The sequence below is a fragment of the Pipra filicauda genome, unplaced genomic scaffold (genome assembly GCF_003945595.2).
Source record: "Pipra filicauda isolate LSUMZ 115617 unplaced genomic scaffold, ASM394559v2 scaffold133_size2016399_pilon, whole genome shotgun sequence".
NCBI classification, from domain to species: domain Eukaryota; kingdom Metazoa; phylum Chordata; class Aves; order Passeriformes; family Pipridae; genus Pipra; species Pipra filicauda.
Genome location: NW_024103807.1, coordinates 989,550 through 1,005,502, shown reverse-complemented (window position 1 = coordinate 1,005,502; position 15,953 = coordinate 989,550). Strand labels below are relative to the sequence as shown.

Sequence of the window (15,953 nt, the reverse complement as noted above, 5' to 3'; positions counted from 1 at the left end):
GATGGCGGCGCTTCCGGGAGAGACCACGGCGAGCGCGGGGTGGGGGGGCTGGGGCGGTGCTCCCGCTCCCGCCCCCCCCGAGCCGCCGCCGCCGCTGCGCCCCGCCTGGCCTCGCCCCGCCCCGGCCCCGCCGGGCCCCGCCCGCCCCCGGCCCGGCCCCGCCCCGGGCGCCCCCTGTGCTCACGGTCGGTGCGTGCGGCCGCGACGCTCCTCCGGCCCTCGGCACGGCCCGGCCCGCCGCGGCGCGGCCCCGGCGCCGATGGGGGTGGCGGAGGCGCTGGGCGCCGGCGCGGCGCGGCTGCTCTTCTACCCCTCGCTGCTGTACACGGCGGCGCGGGCGCGGCTGCCGGGGTCTCGCCGGCCCTGGTTCCACCGCATCGACGAGGCCGTGCTGCTCGGGGCGCTGCCGCTGCGGGGGCGCAGCCGCAGGGTAAGGCGAGCGGGCGGCCGGGCCGGGCCGGGCCGGGAGGGCGGCGGTTCCTGACCGCGCCTGTGCCCGCAGATGGTGGCGGAGGAGAACGTGCGCGCCGTGGTCACCCTCACCGAGAACTACGAGACCCGCTTCTTCTGCTGTTCCCCACAGGTGAGCCCGGGCATTGCCTATGACCCCTGGACAGGTCTCTTGACGCTCCGTCGGTCCCGGCGCAGCGAGGCTTTATCCGCCTCCTGCCGCGTTCCCGGCAGCGACCGCCAAGTCCTATGACAGCAAAGACGTGACTTCTCGCACCTTAAAAACTTACTTTACTTACAAACCACTAAAACGTGAGGATGCGAGTGAACTGTTACAGCTGCAGTGGCGGGGAGGGACGGGGAGCATTGAATCCACGTACACCACTATACAGGAATGCCTTTTGTTTTGGGAAGAGATCCCAACTCCCCTCTTTTCCTTTAGCTGAAATACATCTTTTCAGTTCCCTTTAACTACTCGTTTCTGATGGTCAGCACTAAACTTTTCATGCATCTGATGTAAAGGATTGACATTCAAAGTCTGTTTACAATCCCACTGAGTTTCTCAACTGTCTGAACAGGTTTTGGGTTTCTTTCAGGGAAAAAAAAAAAATCAAACAAACAGAAAATTAACTGACCAAATCTGCTATGTCCATTTCAGGAATGGAAGGCAATGGGAGTGGAGCAACTGTGTCTCAGCACTGTGGATCTAACTGGAGTCCCCACCTTGGAAAACCTCCACAAGGGCGTTGACTTCATCCTGAAACACCGAGCCTGCGGTAACACTGTCTATGTGCACTGCAAGGCAGGACGCTCCCGCAGTGCCACCATGGTAGCAGCATATTTAATTCAAGTAAGGAGTCTGTGCTAAATGGGGTTTACTTTCATACAGTCTAGGCAAAAGCAGACAACCTTTATAGTTTGCTCTTGCTCAAGAAACCTGAGCATGTACAGGTTCATTAATATTCCATGATTTTACAGAGTTTGTACACCTATTTTAAGAGAGGCCTCAAACTCACCTTGCTGTTTTGAATGATTCTTAATTCTTTCTATGGAGAAACAGATTGAGGTGGGAATAACAAGTCACTCATGAGGATAGGTTCACAGAGCAGATAAAACACCCATTTTTGTTCAGATTTTCTCCTTGGTTCACTGAAATGGTGAGCCTTCCTATGCTTTTCAATAAATACAATTAATGATCAAGAGAACTGACTTTGGTTTTCTGAGTTCCTCTACTGACCCAACCATTAGGCTGGGTAAGCCAGCCCTAAGAACAAAATTCTGCCTGTGGATTCTTCTGTCGGTGTTATTAAGTGCTCCCTGGAAAACTTTCCACTAGCGCTGAAGGGAAAATTTTCTCACTAAGTGCTGAAGTGTGACATGGGTACCAGTAAAGTTTTTTAAAAATTTAAAAATGCAAGCTGCGCTTTTGCTCCGGTCTGGTGGGACTAGGACAGGAACCTATTCACAACATGAAGGAAGAGTAAGCGAGAGAGAAAGTGGAGGGCCCGGGCAGCAACCATCCCTCTTTAACCGAGGGACTCATTTCATGAATGATTCCATGACATTCTGGCTTCTCTGAGAGGAACGTGAAGTAAACAGAAGGGGCGAAGCAGTAAGTTTTCTAACACCTCTAATATTGCCTATAGCCTCTGGGAAGGTTCCATTAAATGGTGCAGGGATGGAATGGATTTTCACTTGCTGGGTTTCTGCCTTTTCAGCTGCATCACTGGAACCCTCAGGAAGCAATTCAGGCCATTGCCAAGATTCGTCCCCACATCCTCATTCGACACAAGCAAGTCCAGGTCCTGGAGAAATTTCACAGGAACATGATCACTGGGACAGCTGCATAATGTCCGTAAGAACTACCAAAATCCCCATCTCAGCTGCTTTAAAAAAATGTTTTTATGATCTAATCAAGGCTTAAGTGTTGTTCTTCTTGACCAACAATAAAGAAGTTTTTACATAAACTACAGTAAAGGGAAAATTGGGCTGTTTCATTAAAGCTTTCTTTTCTTGTAGTTAATATCTTAGTTCTCTTGGAGCCTCATAGTTCTTTTCCAGATATCAGTGCTCAGCTGAACTGGAAATCCACAGGAAGTTGAAAATATTTGTATTTGAAGCAAAGGAAAAAAAAAATACCTTTGTCTCAACAGAGACTTTATTCAGATTCTTACCCAAAGGGTTACAGTGCCAACAGAGATGGGTAGTAGGAAGTGGTCTTAATTCTGTCTTTCACCAACACTATGTTATAATTACAGGTGGGGATTCCCTGTACAGTAAAGGAAGCCAGTGTCTAAAAATTATCTCCTTCTTTATGCTAGGTGATGACAGAGCAGTAAGCAAGTACCCAGTTAGTTACCACTCCTCTAGGAGAAGTGCTGAATGCAACCTACTTAAGGTCCTAGGGTCAGCTCTGGAATCTGTCTGCCATGCCCTCCTTCTGCAGTAGGACATAGGAATGTTTAAATTGGGATATCCCTGGGGGTTACAGTGCACATCTATCTCTGTGATTGACATGGCAGCAACACGTGGGCTCCTAGGCAGTTAAAACTAGCAGCCTGGGCCAAGGAAGATGTTGTCCGTATGCCACAGGATTTGTTATTTGTAGATTGGTTCCACGCTAAAATAGCCATTTGCTGCAGTTTGTGCCTCAAACACAAGCAGCTTATCATCAAGGAATCAAAGTAATGGCATTTAGTTCATCTGAAATCTAAGATACAAGAGTTCAATAAAGTTCAATAGTACTATGTAAAAGAATAGGCCCACAATCAGAAAGCCTGTACTTCCTCTGCACAGGTACAGAGAATGGGGTCTTTACTGGATGTTGTGAGCTTGTGGTAATTGGGACTGGTGCTGAGGGTGGTAGGTGTCTCCAAGCTGCACAGCAGGACACTGTTGCTGCCCTTTCTATCACTGGCCTGTTTTTCCTGCTTAGGCCAGGACAAACTGCAGGTTAGTGAGCAGCACTTTGATGCCACTCGTGACTGTTACAACAGAGGTGGCTGGGTTAAGTTTAAAAGTATTTGCATCACCCTTTTTATAGCGGTCACGAAAGACATAGATGCTGCCATTGCAGCTGGCAATTTTCCAGAGGGATGGTACTGAACTCCAGGCATCTGGGAGGCATAGCCGGGTGAAGCTATCCAGTAGGGGATTATAGCATAGCAGTGAATCCCCCTCAGCGACAATGAACACCACGTCCTTGTGCACAGCAGCATGCATGCGCCCCGCAAAAGGCAGCACGTATGGCTTCACGTGGCATTTCTCTGTGTTGGTATCGTAGCACTGAATTAGCCGAGAGGGCTTGGTGAAGAAGTCCAAGTCATTTTCCTCCCCACCCAGCAGGTAAATGACACCATTAAGGTTTACACCTGCAGCTCCAGAGACTGCCACTTCCAACTGGCTGGTCTCTGTCCAGACGTTGTCTCGTACTCTGTAATATATGACAGCATTAGAGAGAGTGTCCTGTAGAGTTTTCCCCCCTAGTGAATATATTGCATCCTTGCTTGGCACAGAGACAAGGGTGTGTTGGAGCCGGTCACGGGGCAGAGGGGCACACCATTCCCAGTCTATAGTCGCATTGTTGCATTTCCACATGCGTCGTGGAATGGAGCCACCAACAACATATAGGTCACTACCGTGCTTGCAGGCTGCGGTGATCTGGTGACACAAGCTGTTCTGGCCACTCACACTAATGGAGTCATCGTCAGCACAATGTAGAGAGACAGCGAGTGAATGTGTACGTGATGACTCCTTTCCAATCAGGTAGATGTGAACATTTTCTCCAATCACCTGAGAGAAAGGAGAATTAGATCTGTTTACACAAACATCACTGGATTTTTCAGCTTAGGACCCATCTGTGGGTCTGAGGTATAAAACCTTTTTTCCCAGTCTTGCCACCCTACAGCATTCAGGACTCAGAGCCTCAAGGCCTTTTCACGATACCAGTCGTATCTGACAGCAAAATAGCCAGAGACATCACTGGAACCCAAGTGTTTATGGTTTAGATAAGGGACGGTTACATCACTGATGGAGTACAGTTATTTTAAGGGGAATGCCAAACGTAGATTTCTGAACAGTCTCTTTGGTAAGTGAGCATCGAGTTAAAGAAGGTATTTGTGGCATTGCTCCAATCACCAGTGATATCAACATCAGGTTATATTAAAAAAAGCTGTCAGTGGGGTTGCTATTTATGACAATGAAAGTATTCTCTCACAAGCACCATGCATTTCAACGGCATTTATGTTTTGCAACTTTAAAGTCACACCCGTGAGCAGAATACCCTGCCCTGGGAAGTGTGAAACCAGCAAGTGCTACACCAGCCCCAGAACAGAAGGTCTTTTTATACCTTCAGACTTGATCGCAGAGTCTCTGAAAAGCCGGCTCTCTCCTCCTTGTTGAAGTTGATCCAGGTTTCTATGGCAACCGTTGGATTCTGAGAACATGGAACGCCATCTGCAGTTCAGGGACAGAAAGGCATTTATGATATCCAGACAAAGGTGTGTGTACTCAGAATCATCCTTTCCCTGCGACGGCCTTCCCCCACTCCCACCACAAACTCTACTTTCTAGAGAGGAAAAATTGATACAGAGATTTATAGGTTTTGGCAGGATGATCGGCACTGGCAGCCAGACAACTACATGAAAGTAGTCTGGATAAATATCAGAAGACAGAGCTGCCAGATCTTAAGCGCTTTGGATGAGTACAACAAAGGAACCTATGTCCAAGAGAAAGAGGGCAGGAAGGAGAATTTACATGCTGTGTGTTGATGACAAGTATTTTCTTATTTAATCATTTAGGCAAAAAGATTCTCTTATTCAGAATCTCAGCACCTGCCTTTCTTTCTGGCTGGTCCTAGAAACCTATCTAGCGAAAGTCATCTGCAGAATGTGTCTGAGCCCTGTCAGACAGCTGACCTTCATGACTGAACATCTGGTGTTGCTGCTATCCTCTTAACATTTGGAAATCCCCAATGAGCTACTATAGCTTTTCTTAGCCATGTGACAGTAGGAAACACTCAACAGACTGCATCAGATTTCAATCTGTCTCCAGACATAATTGGAAGTTTTGGTTAAGCCACGCACTATTGCATCATCATCGTGATCATCGTCAGTACATTACCTAGAAGATTTTAAGTATTTCCTTCCAGTTTGCAAGCAATTATGCCTGTATTCACTGAGAAGTTTCCCTATGAAGGCTCTCTGATTTTGTAGTCTGTTCTCATGACAAACCCCGAATTCAATGATGCTGAAGGCACCAGACAAATTCCAACTCTTTTCTCTATATTGGAAGGGAGGAGACAAAGCATGGCACAAAAGCAGGTATTTTAACTCTGTTTATTAGTAAAAGGGATTTCCATCAGCCAACTATCACATGTAGCGATTAAATGGAAAAAACCTGGATTTTGAAATTCGTCCTAGAGTGCGACAAAAGCTAAACTTCATAAGTTACTATTTTATTAAATAAATTTTAATCCTTGCTACTAATAGCTTCCTCTATTTAATTCTTCATTAACTAAACAAAGACGCAGGAAATGCAAAAGCAAAGGATTTTCCCTACCAGCAGGAGTGTATTTCAGATTTAAATCCATTTTATGAGCTAAGTTGCAGCATAAATATTGAGTAATGTGATTCTATATATGGAAATAGACGATGCATGGAAAAAAAGTTTTATTGAGCAATTATTTTAATTTAGAACCACAAACACTAAAGTCCATAGTCCTAAAACTATGATTACTATGTGGAATCCCTAAGAACTTAAAGGTGATTGACCTCTAGAGTTTTATTTCATGATTTTAGAGGGATTTTTTAATCAACTCAATGGCTCTTTAAAAATTTTAGCTAGATAGTTATCAAAATTACTCTAATTTTATCATATTTTTGAGCTATCGGTACATATACTCAATAGTTTTTTTATTGGAAATTTCTTTAGATGTAATAGAGATAATATAAGGCAATAGCTGTAAAGACTCTCATACGCATAGCATCAACTCCAAAGGCTATTTTAAGACTTATGGACAGATTTGCCAGTATTCCAAAGAAGACAGTCATAGTAGGTTTATTGTTGTAACAGCACATAAACCCCATGATGCACAGAGCAGTTATTTACTCATTTACAAAGAGTAATTAAAGCAAGGAAGGGGCATATTTGAATGTATGAGCTGCTTCTACATTCCTGCTTCCTCTAGCAATGATACATAAATGCACAAAAATTGAGTTGTGACTGCATCCTGGAGGGGTAACCACGTACTGGCTGTACCTACTAGGGCAGCAGATGACCTTCAAGGATTGGTGCAAGCTGGACTAAGTTTATGTGTTGACACATCCCTCACAACACTGAGTCATTGCATCCATTACTGTGGAAGGCTATTACCTTTACAAGAAGGATAGTTACTGTATTATCTAAGACACTACAATGCCTCTATTTCAGTCAGCTGAGTGCCTAGCCTAAATAATCCTAACAATTATATACAATTGTAAATAACACCAACGTATTCTAAAAATATGAGTTGTGCTCAAGCCTTCTTACAAACGTTGAGTTATAGCATTACTATGTTAAATGATTATGAACTAAAATGGAAAAAAAGACTTTCATAAGATGTTTATTTTGGGTAAGGTTTCTTTGTTTTAATGCAAACAAAACTCCAACAAATTTTTGGAATTTATGTTTCAAAACCTGTAATACTTCTAACCTGTTGACTCAGGAACTGCTGGGAACTACCAGCATCCTCTATGACCCTTTTCTACAGTTTAGATGTTTCATGTCCAGTAACAATAGCTTTGGTTTTTTTCTGATTAAGTTATCCAGAATGTTTTGCTTTGCTTTGCTTAGCTAAGTCTCTGAGTACACTGCGATTATGAAGGCTTGGATTTTTCCATTTATTTCATTCAATCCCTGGTAGACTCTCTGAAAGTCTCTTTCTACATCCACATCCTGGCTAGTTTCAAGAACTCCTTACCTGTAAGGATGTCTGTCAGTAGGCGGACAGGCAGGTGTAGGAACTCCTCTGTGTCTTGCAGCTGAGACAAATGTGACTTTGCACAGTGTTTTGCAGCTGTGTAGAGCTCCATGTCACTGTGTTGGTCTGCCAACCACATCACCTGCAGACAGTTTCTAACCTGCACCGTACGGGCCAGAAAACGGGAGCACTCTTCAAAAAGGGCAGTCAGCTGGTACATGTCTGCCACTTCATAGGTTTCCTGCAACTCCTCTGCCCTCAGCTTTACAGTTCCATGGTAAATGTAGTCCACAAGAAGCTGAAAGACACTTTCGCTAACGTCCTGCAGCTCAATCACCCGGTTGTGGGCCTCCTTTAGGTTGGAAGTGAACATAGAACGAAAAAAGCAACTCTGAGCTGAGAGGACCAAGCGGTGCAGCTGGAATTCTTTGCCTTCCACTGATATTGTAACATCGGCAAAGAGCTCATCCTCCAAGCATAATTTCATAATACCCTGGGCCACACGGCCTGAGTGGGAGCGGTCAGTGAAGGTGTAGTTCACAAAGTAGTTTTCTTCTGCAGAGGAGCCTCCAGTCTCTTCTGACGAGTCCATGGTGCTGCACAGATCAGACCTCCAGCAATCTGTAAAATCACAATAATTATATGGCTTTCTCTCTACACTAACAAGATTAGGCAGTACTTCAGGGTACAGGGAAAAATCAAACGTATTGGTAAGAGTCCAGCATATTTTAGACTGAATATAAATAGCACAGCCAGAAACTTCTGCTTGAGCTTCAGAATCTCAAACAACAAATGAGAAGTTGGCATAATTAAAATTATAATATATACCAAACTTCCAGTACAGTGAGCATCACATCCCAGCAGAGCTGGGAGACGTGCATATCTTTTCACCACTCATTTCACTGACACAAAGAAATGCATCAATAGTTGTTCAAGCGGAAAATCCAGCAACTGCCCTAGGAAACTTGTAAAGCCAAAAAAAAAAAGTGGCAGCAGCATAGCTGGACTAGATGTAAAAAGGATTACAATACTGTACTAACAAAGAGCACAGGCAGCAGCTCATATCATTAGTATAATTACCATCCAAACCCAACATGATGAATCTCCACAGTGTTATCAAGTAAGGTGAACTTGTTTTTACCAAAAAGATGTGTGAGAAGTTTGCCAGACGTAACCACCAGTCCTTCAAGCTAACCAAATGAGATAACTAATGGTTATATTCTGCTGGTTAATGTGCCAGGCACCCTCAGCATGCAAAACAACATGTTAGATGTTGTTAGTCACTGTTTCTCAAGCAGAAAGGGGAATAAAATTTAAAGAAAACACCTCTTAGTAGGTACTACAGATGTTTGCAGAGTTCCAGGTAGTTTACAGGTCAAAAAAGCTTCTGGAAATGAGGACTGCTATAGGAAGGAGCTCTTTTTTAACTTGGCTCTTGACAGCATTAAGAACGAATAGTTGCCTACCTGCATTCACTTTAAACTTATTTTTACAACTGAACTATTAGCCATGATGGCTGATATCACAAATTTCTTCAGTCAATACTGAACATGATTTCCAGTTCAATGTTTCCCAAAGATATGATTTTTCTCCAGGAGATTCATAGTTACTCTTCCATGATTTATTTTGTCAAACGTGCATTTTCTTACAATAGCTCTGTTTGATACAGGACAGCTCCTAAGTTCTTTGCTCAAATTCAGTTCACAGAAAGTAATGTCTACATCCCTAATTGCCTGGACAAGTCTGTCCCATCTCTGGTGATGGCCTATCTTAATTATACCCTTACCACGATTTTACAGTAGTTCCAGTCTGTCTGAAAAATACCTATACATTAGTCTGTAAGAGACTGAGGAACTTCAATTAGCACAGTACACATCAGTACTATTTTTTCCATCTTTAGCAAGTATGAGCCTATCCTGCAAATTAGCTTCTACTTCCGTTAAAGCTCTTTATCCTTACAGTCAAAGTGCTCAGAAGATAAGCCCAGAATGCTGAAGAGATAACGAAGTGCACCAGGATACAGAGGGATGAACTACCCTGCCCTCTTGACACGACAGAACCAGCTTCCCACACTGCCCTCCAAAATCCCCAGAGGACTGGTACCAAGTCACAAAAGAAATGCCAACAGCAACTAAAGACTGCTGCAAATCTCACATCCTTCTTTGCAACACAAAGCTCCCCTTTGCATCCATGGTGTCTCTGATACAATAGGTGTGGAGGACAGTTAAGTATCCTATAAAGCCGAGTCTTACACTCCACGTATTCGTGTGTATTCCGTAGGCCAGGCTACTGGTGATAGCTGTGTAACCAACACCTGGCACACGTCCTTCACAGAATCACAGAATCCATTTAGTTGAGAGATCATCAAGTCAAACCTATGACCAAACACCACCGTGTCAACTAGACCATGGCACTAAGTGTCACATCCAGTCTTTCCTTAAACACCTACCAGGGATGGTAACTCCATCAGCTCCCTCGACAGTCCTTTCCAATGTCCAATCACCCTTTCTGTGAAGAAATTCTTCCTAATTTCCAACCTGAACCACTCCTGGTGCAGTTAAGTCTATGTCTTCTCGACTTGTCACTAATTACTCAGGAGGAGAGGCCGACTCCTACCTGGCTTACAACTTCCTTTCAGGTAGTTGTAGAGGGCTATAAGATCACACCTGAGCCTCCTTATCTCCAGGATAAACAACCCCAGCTCTCTCAGCCGCTCCTCATAGGACCTGTGCTCCAGGTTACTTTCTTCCTTGCTCCTGACAGGATCGCGGATGCCGCGGCAGCGCCCGGGATCGCGGAACTCAAACACAACTGACAGCGACCTCACGGTCCGGGGCGGGGAGAAGGAAGGAAGGAAGAAACGCTAATCCTCGGAGACGCGCAGACCCCCATCAGGCCCACGCTGGCGCCGTGCAAAGCGCCAGCGCGTTCCCTCGCCCCGCAGCGCTGGCTCAGCCCCGGGGGCTGCCGTCGCCCCCCGCCCTCCACGCCGCTCGCTGCCCCGTCCCCGGGCCGGCGGTCGCACTGCTCCCGCCCCGGCCCCGCAGTTCAGCACTCACCTGCGGCGCCTCCCTTCATGCCGCCGCCCCGGGGTGCCCCAGCGGCTGCTCCTGCTCCTCACCCTGCGCCAGGAGCTGCCGGGCACTCGCCGCTCCCGCCCACCGACCCGGTGCCGTCCCCGGGAAGCTATTTGCTCGCTTCCGCCCCCGGGGGCAGTGCGGTGGCGGGGGTGCTTTCCGCTTCCGCCCCGTGCCCTTGCCCCTCCGTGTCCCGGCGGGATGTTGGCGGTGGCGGCGCGGGGCCTGGCGCGGGCTGCGTTACGAGGTGAGGCCGCCCGGGGCTCGGGGGCTGTCCCGGGGGGCGGTGGCCGGGCCGGGCCGGGCGGTTGGCGGCGGTCGGTGAGACGTGTCCGTTTCTCTCCGCAGCTGGCGCGGCACCGGCGGCGGCGCGGGCCCGGCTGGCGGGGAGCTCTGCCGGGGAGACTCGCCGTAAGTGCGGGACCGGTTTGTTGGCGGGGGGGCGACGGGGAGCCCGAGGCGTGCGGCTGTGCCTCTGCCAGCCACTGGCTCCGCGGAGGGCGCTGAGCTGCCCCAAGGACGTTCCTGGGCGATAGAACCGCTTTAGTGTAGGGGAAGAGTGTAGGGGAAGGGTGTCGGGAAAGGGTTGGGACCTGTCGCGCGTAAACCCAAATTTTGTGCAGAAAATGGGGTAACCCTGCTTTGGATTCCCGTGCTTGCCTTGGATTCCCATGTACGTCCGTTCTCGTGGGTCCACCTGTTCTTTCTGTATCTGGACAGCAGCTTCATAGTTCCTTATTGCCCTGAATCTTGAGGGTTTGTAATCATACCAACAGTGAAAATAAACCCCAGACAACAACCTGTTGTTTGTGTTTTAATTATGAGGAAGCTGCTTAGATGCTGGCAGATCAAACAACACCAGAAAACAAGATCCTTTCTAGACCCAGGTTGAATCGCATAAGCAGTATCTATGTTCATATTGTTCTGTCATTTCTGCCTTCCTCTTTTTCATCCTGGTACTTTCTTCTGTATCTTTTTCGACTGTTCCTGCTCTGTTTGGAGTCCACAAAAAAAATTGCATGTAGTACTGACACAAATTTCGTTCCTTATCGAAGTGTCTAGTTCTGTGTTTTTTGTAGCACACTATGTTGCTAAAGTCCAGTCTCTGACAGACAGCTAGACTGGTTAAAGGGATTTTTAAGTCAGGGATGGGACTTGCTACTCTTTTTTCTGTAGCTTTCTGTATTCCCTATTGTAATCTTGAAGACTTTGTTTTTCTCTTTAGCTACTGTCAGACCAAAAAATGAAGTAGAACAGAAGCAGCTATGTGCTTTTGGGGAGTATGTGGCTGAGATTCTGCCCAAGTATATCCAGCAAGTACAGGTAGGTGCTGTTCAGAAATTGTTCTTGTGGCGGGACGGGGCCCAGTCAAAGCACCACTTGCTTGTTAGCTGTTTTCAGAAGTTGTTCTGCGGAAGAAAAATTGTCAGAATTGCATGAAAATTACTGCTATTATTAGACACCTTGTTCTGATGTAATTTTGTGTCTGCTGTACCACTTTGAGTATTCTGCTGGAATCGGCATAATGTTCAGTCCTGTTGGTGTTTGTACTCATGCCCTTCCCACTCACCATTCTGTTTTTGTCAGGTGACCTGTTTCAATGAGCTGGAACTTTTGATCCATCCAGATGGGATCATTCCAGTTCTGACCTTCCTTCGTGATCACACCAATGCCCAGTTCAAATCCTTGGCTGACTTGACTGCTGTTGATGTCCCATCTCGGCAGTATCGCTTTGAGGTAAGAACTGCTCATAGGTGCAGAACTTAGAGGGTTTCACAAGTGCTGACGGCTGTGGGTACTGGTTGCAGCTCTAATCACTTTTTTTGGTTTCTGACAGTGAGAAGAAAATCCACTCTGAAATGCTGGGTTTTGTTTAATCTGTTAATCATGGAAGTAGTAGCAGAACTGATACTGCATGAGTTCTTAGTCTGGCTTTCATTCCTCACTCTGCTAAAAGTCTCTTTTTTTTTCTTTTAATTTTTTTCCTTTGATTTCTTTTAGCTTTAGCAAATGTCTTCGGACTTCTTTCTGGCCAGTTGTGAATTGGTGCTCATCCAATGTAGGCCCATCAATTGCTGTTGACACAAATGTTTTTCTTTAAATCCCATCGGTCTTCTTAACAATTTTTCTCTTAAAAAAAAACAAACCCAAAGCAAAAAAAACCCCTATTTAGTTGTTTTAAAAACACTTCTTTAAAGTTAAGGCCTAATGGGAGATGAGGCAGATTTTCAGAAGGCTCTCAGAAGATTTTGGGCACTGAACTTTGACTGACTTTCAGTGGATACTGGAGATTTGGTTCCCACAGATGCTTTTGAACGTATCACTGTATAGCTTTTCAGCTGCAGAAAAATCTCAGCTGCAAATAGAAAAAGATACAGCTTTTGTGAAACTACAGACTCAGCATATTCTCTTCTCACCTCCTATGAGAAAGCTTTGTCCACAGTATTGTTGCAAAGATGTTATTGTAGTTTCACTACAGTGTATTTCTTCTTCACCTTCTCCCACTGATAGTAATTGCACTAGTAATTGATAGCCATTTTCTTTGAGATAGACTATTGTCAAGTGTTTCCATCCCTTCAGTATTCTCTCTTTTAAGATTTAGTATCCCTCTTTACTTCAATTCTTCTTCATCAGTCATGCTTTCTAAATCTCACATCATTTTTGTTACACTTCTAAGGACCAAAGTGATAAACTATTGGAACCTCAGTTGTTATAGTGTCTTTTAGTGGCCAGCTCTAAAATGCTGGATGTGATTCTGCTCCTAAAGAATATTTGAAATAGTCTTTGTGTGGCTTTCCTTAGCCAGTGCTGTACTGCAGAGAGATCCATAAATGCCGTACAAGACCAATGCTGCTTTTTGTTCTGATTCAGATTGTGTACAATTTGCTGTCCCTGCGGTTCAACAGTCGGATCCGTGTAAAGACATACACAGATGAGCTGACACCTGTTGACTCAGCAGTGTCTGTGCACAAGGCAGCAAACTGGTATGAGAGAGAGGTGAGTGCCGGTGTGCTTGGGAACAGTCTTTGTGGAGAGAGGCTGTATTTTCCTGATTAAACTGATTTCCCAGGGCCCTCAGGAAGAAAGAAGTGTTTCCTTCGCTGCCTTTTCAGAGTAGGGGATAAAAGAGTGATTTGCTTTTGAATTAATTCTTGCATCAGTTTTGCTGATGCTGTACAAAGCCAGGCACGTAACTGAAATTTTACAGACATAATACATGCAGCTTTTTGTTTTTTTTTTTTATTTCAAATATCATTGAACTTACTTGGCTCCATTTCATTTAGGTTTGGGACATGTATGGTGTTTTCTTTGCCAACCACCCTGACCTAAGGCGAATCCTCACAGACTATGGGTTTGAGGGCCATCCCTTCCGGAAGGACTTCCCGCTCTCTGGTTACGTGGAGGTAGGAGATACAGTCATGTCTAAAGTTATCAAGTCTCTCTAATACTCTTATCTGAGTTTCCATACAAAGATGTGACTGCTTTACAGTCATTTGTCCGAAAGGTACTAAGGATGTTTCATTTGTGTGTATTCCAGAGGAGTTGTAGAGATCTCCTGCATGGAAATTTGAAGTATCACACAAAGTATTATCCATCATAAGGCAGCCTAAGGCCAAAGACATTGAGCAAATGTTATGTGCCATATAATATACCAAAGATACCTGTCAGGCAGAGAAAGTGCCTGAAATTCGTTTAGCATGTTTTCTAGAAGATTAAAGTTTCCACTGCAAAACTGAACCTTTCTAGAGGGGTAAAGGACTGAATTGTTCTTAATTCATTTAGAACTTTACTTTGTTGAGGTTTTGTAGGCCCAGTTTATAAAACTAGTTAAACTGACTCTTGTGATTATCATTTACTTCTGTATGTCAAACCACAGGTGAAATGAGTGTTTGGTATCTGCCTAGTTTCAAATGATCGCCTTTCAGAAACAGACAATATTTTGTGCAGTTTTAAGACTGAGCTGAGTCTCAGAAGGAAACAGTGAGGTTCTTTAAGCAACAGAATTGCAGAAGTGAAGACCAGGCAGCGTCTCCTGAGTTGGGGTTTGGAGATTTGGACTAACACAGTGAGGATAAAGCAAGCCAATCAGAAGAGTCTGGTACTCACCTGCATTTCATCCCATTTGTAATCTTTTCCCCATGTTCTGAGTGTTATGCTAAAAATTAGAACAACTAAAACCAAATGAATGCCATATTATAAGGATTCATGAGTGTAGTCTCAGCTATGCCAGGCCCAGTCACCTTATTTCAGTGACTCAGGAGAAATTCCTTTGTCATATGACAAACTAAAAGTGTTATTCCATGTGAACTTCGCCTGGACTGTTAGGCTGAGCACTCCTAATTCTAGGCGGTTAGTCTTGACACCTGAGGTGCATGGTAGCAAAGAGGAGTGTTTTCCTGGAGATTTTAGTAGCATATGTTCTTGTTTAGTAATGGGGAGAACTGAAGCTGTGGCAGAGGCCTGTGGGCTATCCATGGCGTAAGGAATAGAATTCCCTGCACTGGAGGGTGGTGTGGGTCATGGCTGTGTACGGCTCATCACAGATGCTATTGGGACTGGGTGAAAATGACTGGTTGTGTCCTTTGCACTGTTCTAGGTGCGATATGATGATGAAGTGAAACGGGTAGTGGCAGAGCCTGTGGAGCTGTCTCAGGAATTTCGCAAGTTTGATCTGAATAGTCCATGGGAGGCATTTCCTGCCTATCGTGCAGCTCCAGAACCCCTGAAAATAGAAGCAGGAGCCAAGAAAGAAGACACAAAATAACAGCAGAACAGAGCGGATGCCCGGCACCATCCTTTCTGTTCTAACATAGTATTTATAATAATAAAAGTTGATATGAGATACTTGCCTGCTGTGAACTCATGAATAATGTTTTCCAGCTAGATGAAAAGCACAAGGTGAGGGAATGCTCACTTACAATCCTGATAATCCAACCAGTAGATGTTTATCTGGTGCTTTGAGTTGTAAAACAACAGTTGCAAATTGAATGGAGTGCAGGCATTCCCTGTGGCTAAGGTGTTCTGTATACACTACTGGTAGCAGTCCTTGCAGGCATAAGTCATAACCTGAGTGCTCGCTAGGAAACTGTACTGAAGCAACTGTGGAGCTTAAGCAGTGGGACAGCAGTATCTTAGCTTTCCAGGATGGGTGTTGGGAAAATGGTAATAATACGGCAGACATGCAAAGCTTTTATAAATGATTATAATGCAGTTCTTATTAGGACAACACAAATACACCTGGATCCAGACCAAAACAATTATGGAAATCTCTCTGTTGTTTCCATGGAAATTAGGTCAGTCCCTTTTCTCCAGAGAGGAATTGCAGATAACCTCTGATTTGACACTCCCTCATGGTGGCTTTTTGTTCACAATCAAGCAGTCTTTACTTTCTTCCAACATCTTCAGATTGTGCTTCTTTTCTGCAGCCAAAAATATTTTCCTCATCTCACAGACAAGAGTCTGTGCCT

At 45.2% G+C, this 15,953-nt stretch overlaps 3 protein-coding genes across 3 annotated transcripts; 2 read left to right on the top strand and 1 right to left on the bottom strand.

Annotated features, from left to right (window-relative positions):
- The first annotated feature begins 165 nt into the window (after positions 1-165).
- On the top strand, positions 166-2,422 carry PTPMT1 (protein tyrosine phosphatase mitochondrial 1). Its single transcript, XM_027719643.2, has 4 exons — positions 166-430; positions 503-583; positions 1,109-1,300; positions 2,169-2,422. The coding sequence occupies exons 1-4, from the start codon at positions 260-262 to the stop codon at positions 2,298-2,300; spliced, it is 576 nt and encodes a 191-aa protein (XP_027575444.1). The 5' UTR covers positions 166-259; the 3' UTR covers positions 2,301-2,422.
- KBTBD4 (kelch repeat and BTB domain containing 4) lies at positions 2,064-10,780 on the bottom strand. Its single transcript, XM_027719639.2, has 4 exons — positions 10,468-10,780; positions 7,409-8,029; positions 4,799-4,905; positions 2,064-4,242 (listed from the first exon to the last, which is right to left on the bottom strand). The coding sequence occupies exons 1-4, from the start codon at positions 10,484-10,486 to the stop codon at positions 3,382-3,384; spliced, it is 1,608 nt and encodes a 535-aa protein (XP_027575440.1). The 5' UTR covers positions 10,487-10,780; the 3' UTR covers positions 2,064-3,381.
- Positions 10,590-15,328, top strand: NDUFS3 (NADH:ubiquinone oxidoreductase core subunit S3). Its single transcript, XM_027719640.2, has 7 exons — positions 10,590-10,732; positions 10,834-10,896; positions 11,711-11,808; positions 12,073-12,222; positions 13,357-13,482; positions 13,770-13,889; positions 15,083-15,328. Exons 1-7 carry the CDS (start codon positions 10,687-10,689, stop codon positions 15,248-15,250), a joined length of 771 nt encoding a protein of 256 aa, XP_027575441.1. The 5' UTR covers positions 10,590-10,686; the 3' UTR covers positions 15,251-15,328.
- The last annotated feature ends 625 nt before the right edge of the window (positions 15,329-15,953 follow it).

What these genes read in the sequence shown, in the direction of transcription:
- PTPMT1 (XM_027719643.2), top strand. Translation starts at nt 260, where the DNA reads ATGGGGGTGGCGGAGGCGCTGGGCGCCGGCGCGGCGCGGCTGCTCTTC. An exon ending in TCTTCTGCTGTTCCCCACAG is followed by an intron (nt 584 to 1,108) that starts GTGAGCCCGGGC and finishes TGTCCATTTCAG; the next exon opens with GAATGGAAGGCAATGGGAGT. An exon ending in TAGCAGCATATTTAATTCAA is followed by an intron (nt 1,301 to 2,168) that starts GTAAGGAGTCTG and finishes CTGCCTTTTCAG; the next exon opens with CTGCATCACTGGAACCCTCA.
- KBTBD4 (XM_027719639.2), bottom strand. An exon ending in ACTGACAGACATCCTTACAG is followed by an intron (nt 4,906 to 7,408) that starts GTAAGGAGTTCT and finishes CCTGAACTGCAG; the next exon opens with ATGGCGTTCCATGTTCTCAG. An exon ending in CTCTGCGATCAAGTCTGAAG is followed by an intron (nt 4,243 to 4,798) that starts GTATAAAAAGAC and finishes CCTTTCTCTCAG; the next exon opens with GTGATTGGAGAAAATGTTCA.
- NDUFS3 (XM_027719640.2), top strand. Translation starts at nt 10,687, where the DNA reads ATGTTGGCGGTGGCGGCGCGGGGCCTGGCGCGGGCTGCGTTACGAG. An exon ending in CTCTGCCGGGGAGACTCGCC is followed by an intron (nt 10,897 to 11,710) that starts GTAAGTGCGGGA and finishes TTTTCTCTTTAG; the next exon opens with CTACTGTCAGACCAAAAAAT. An exon ending in AGTATATCCAGCAAGTACAG is followed by an intron (nt 11,809 to 12,072) that starts GTAGGTGCTGTT and finishes TGTTTTTGTCAG; the next exon opens with GTGACCTGTTTCAATGAGCT.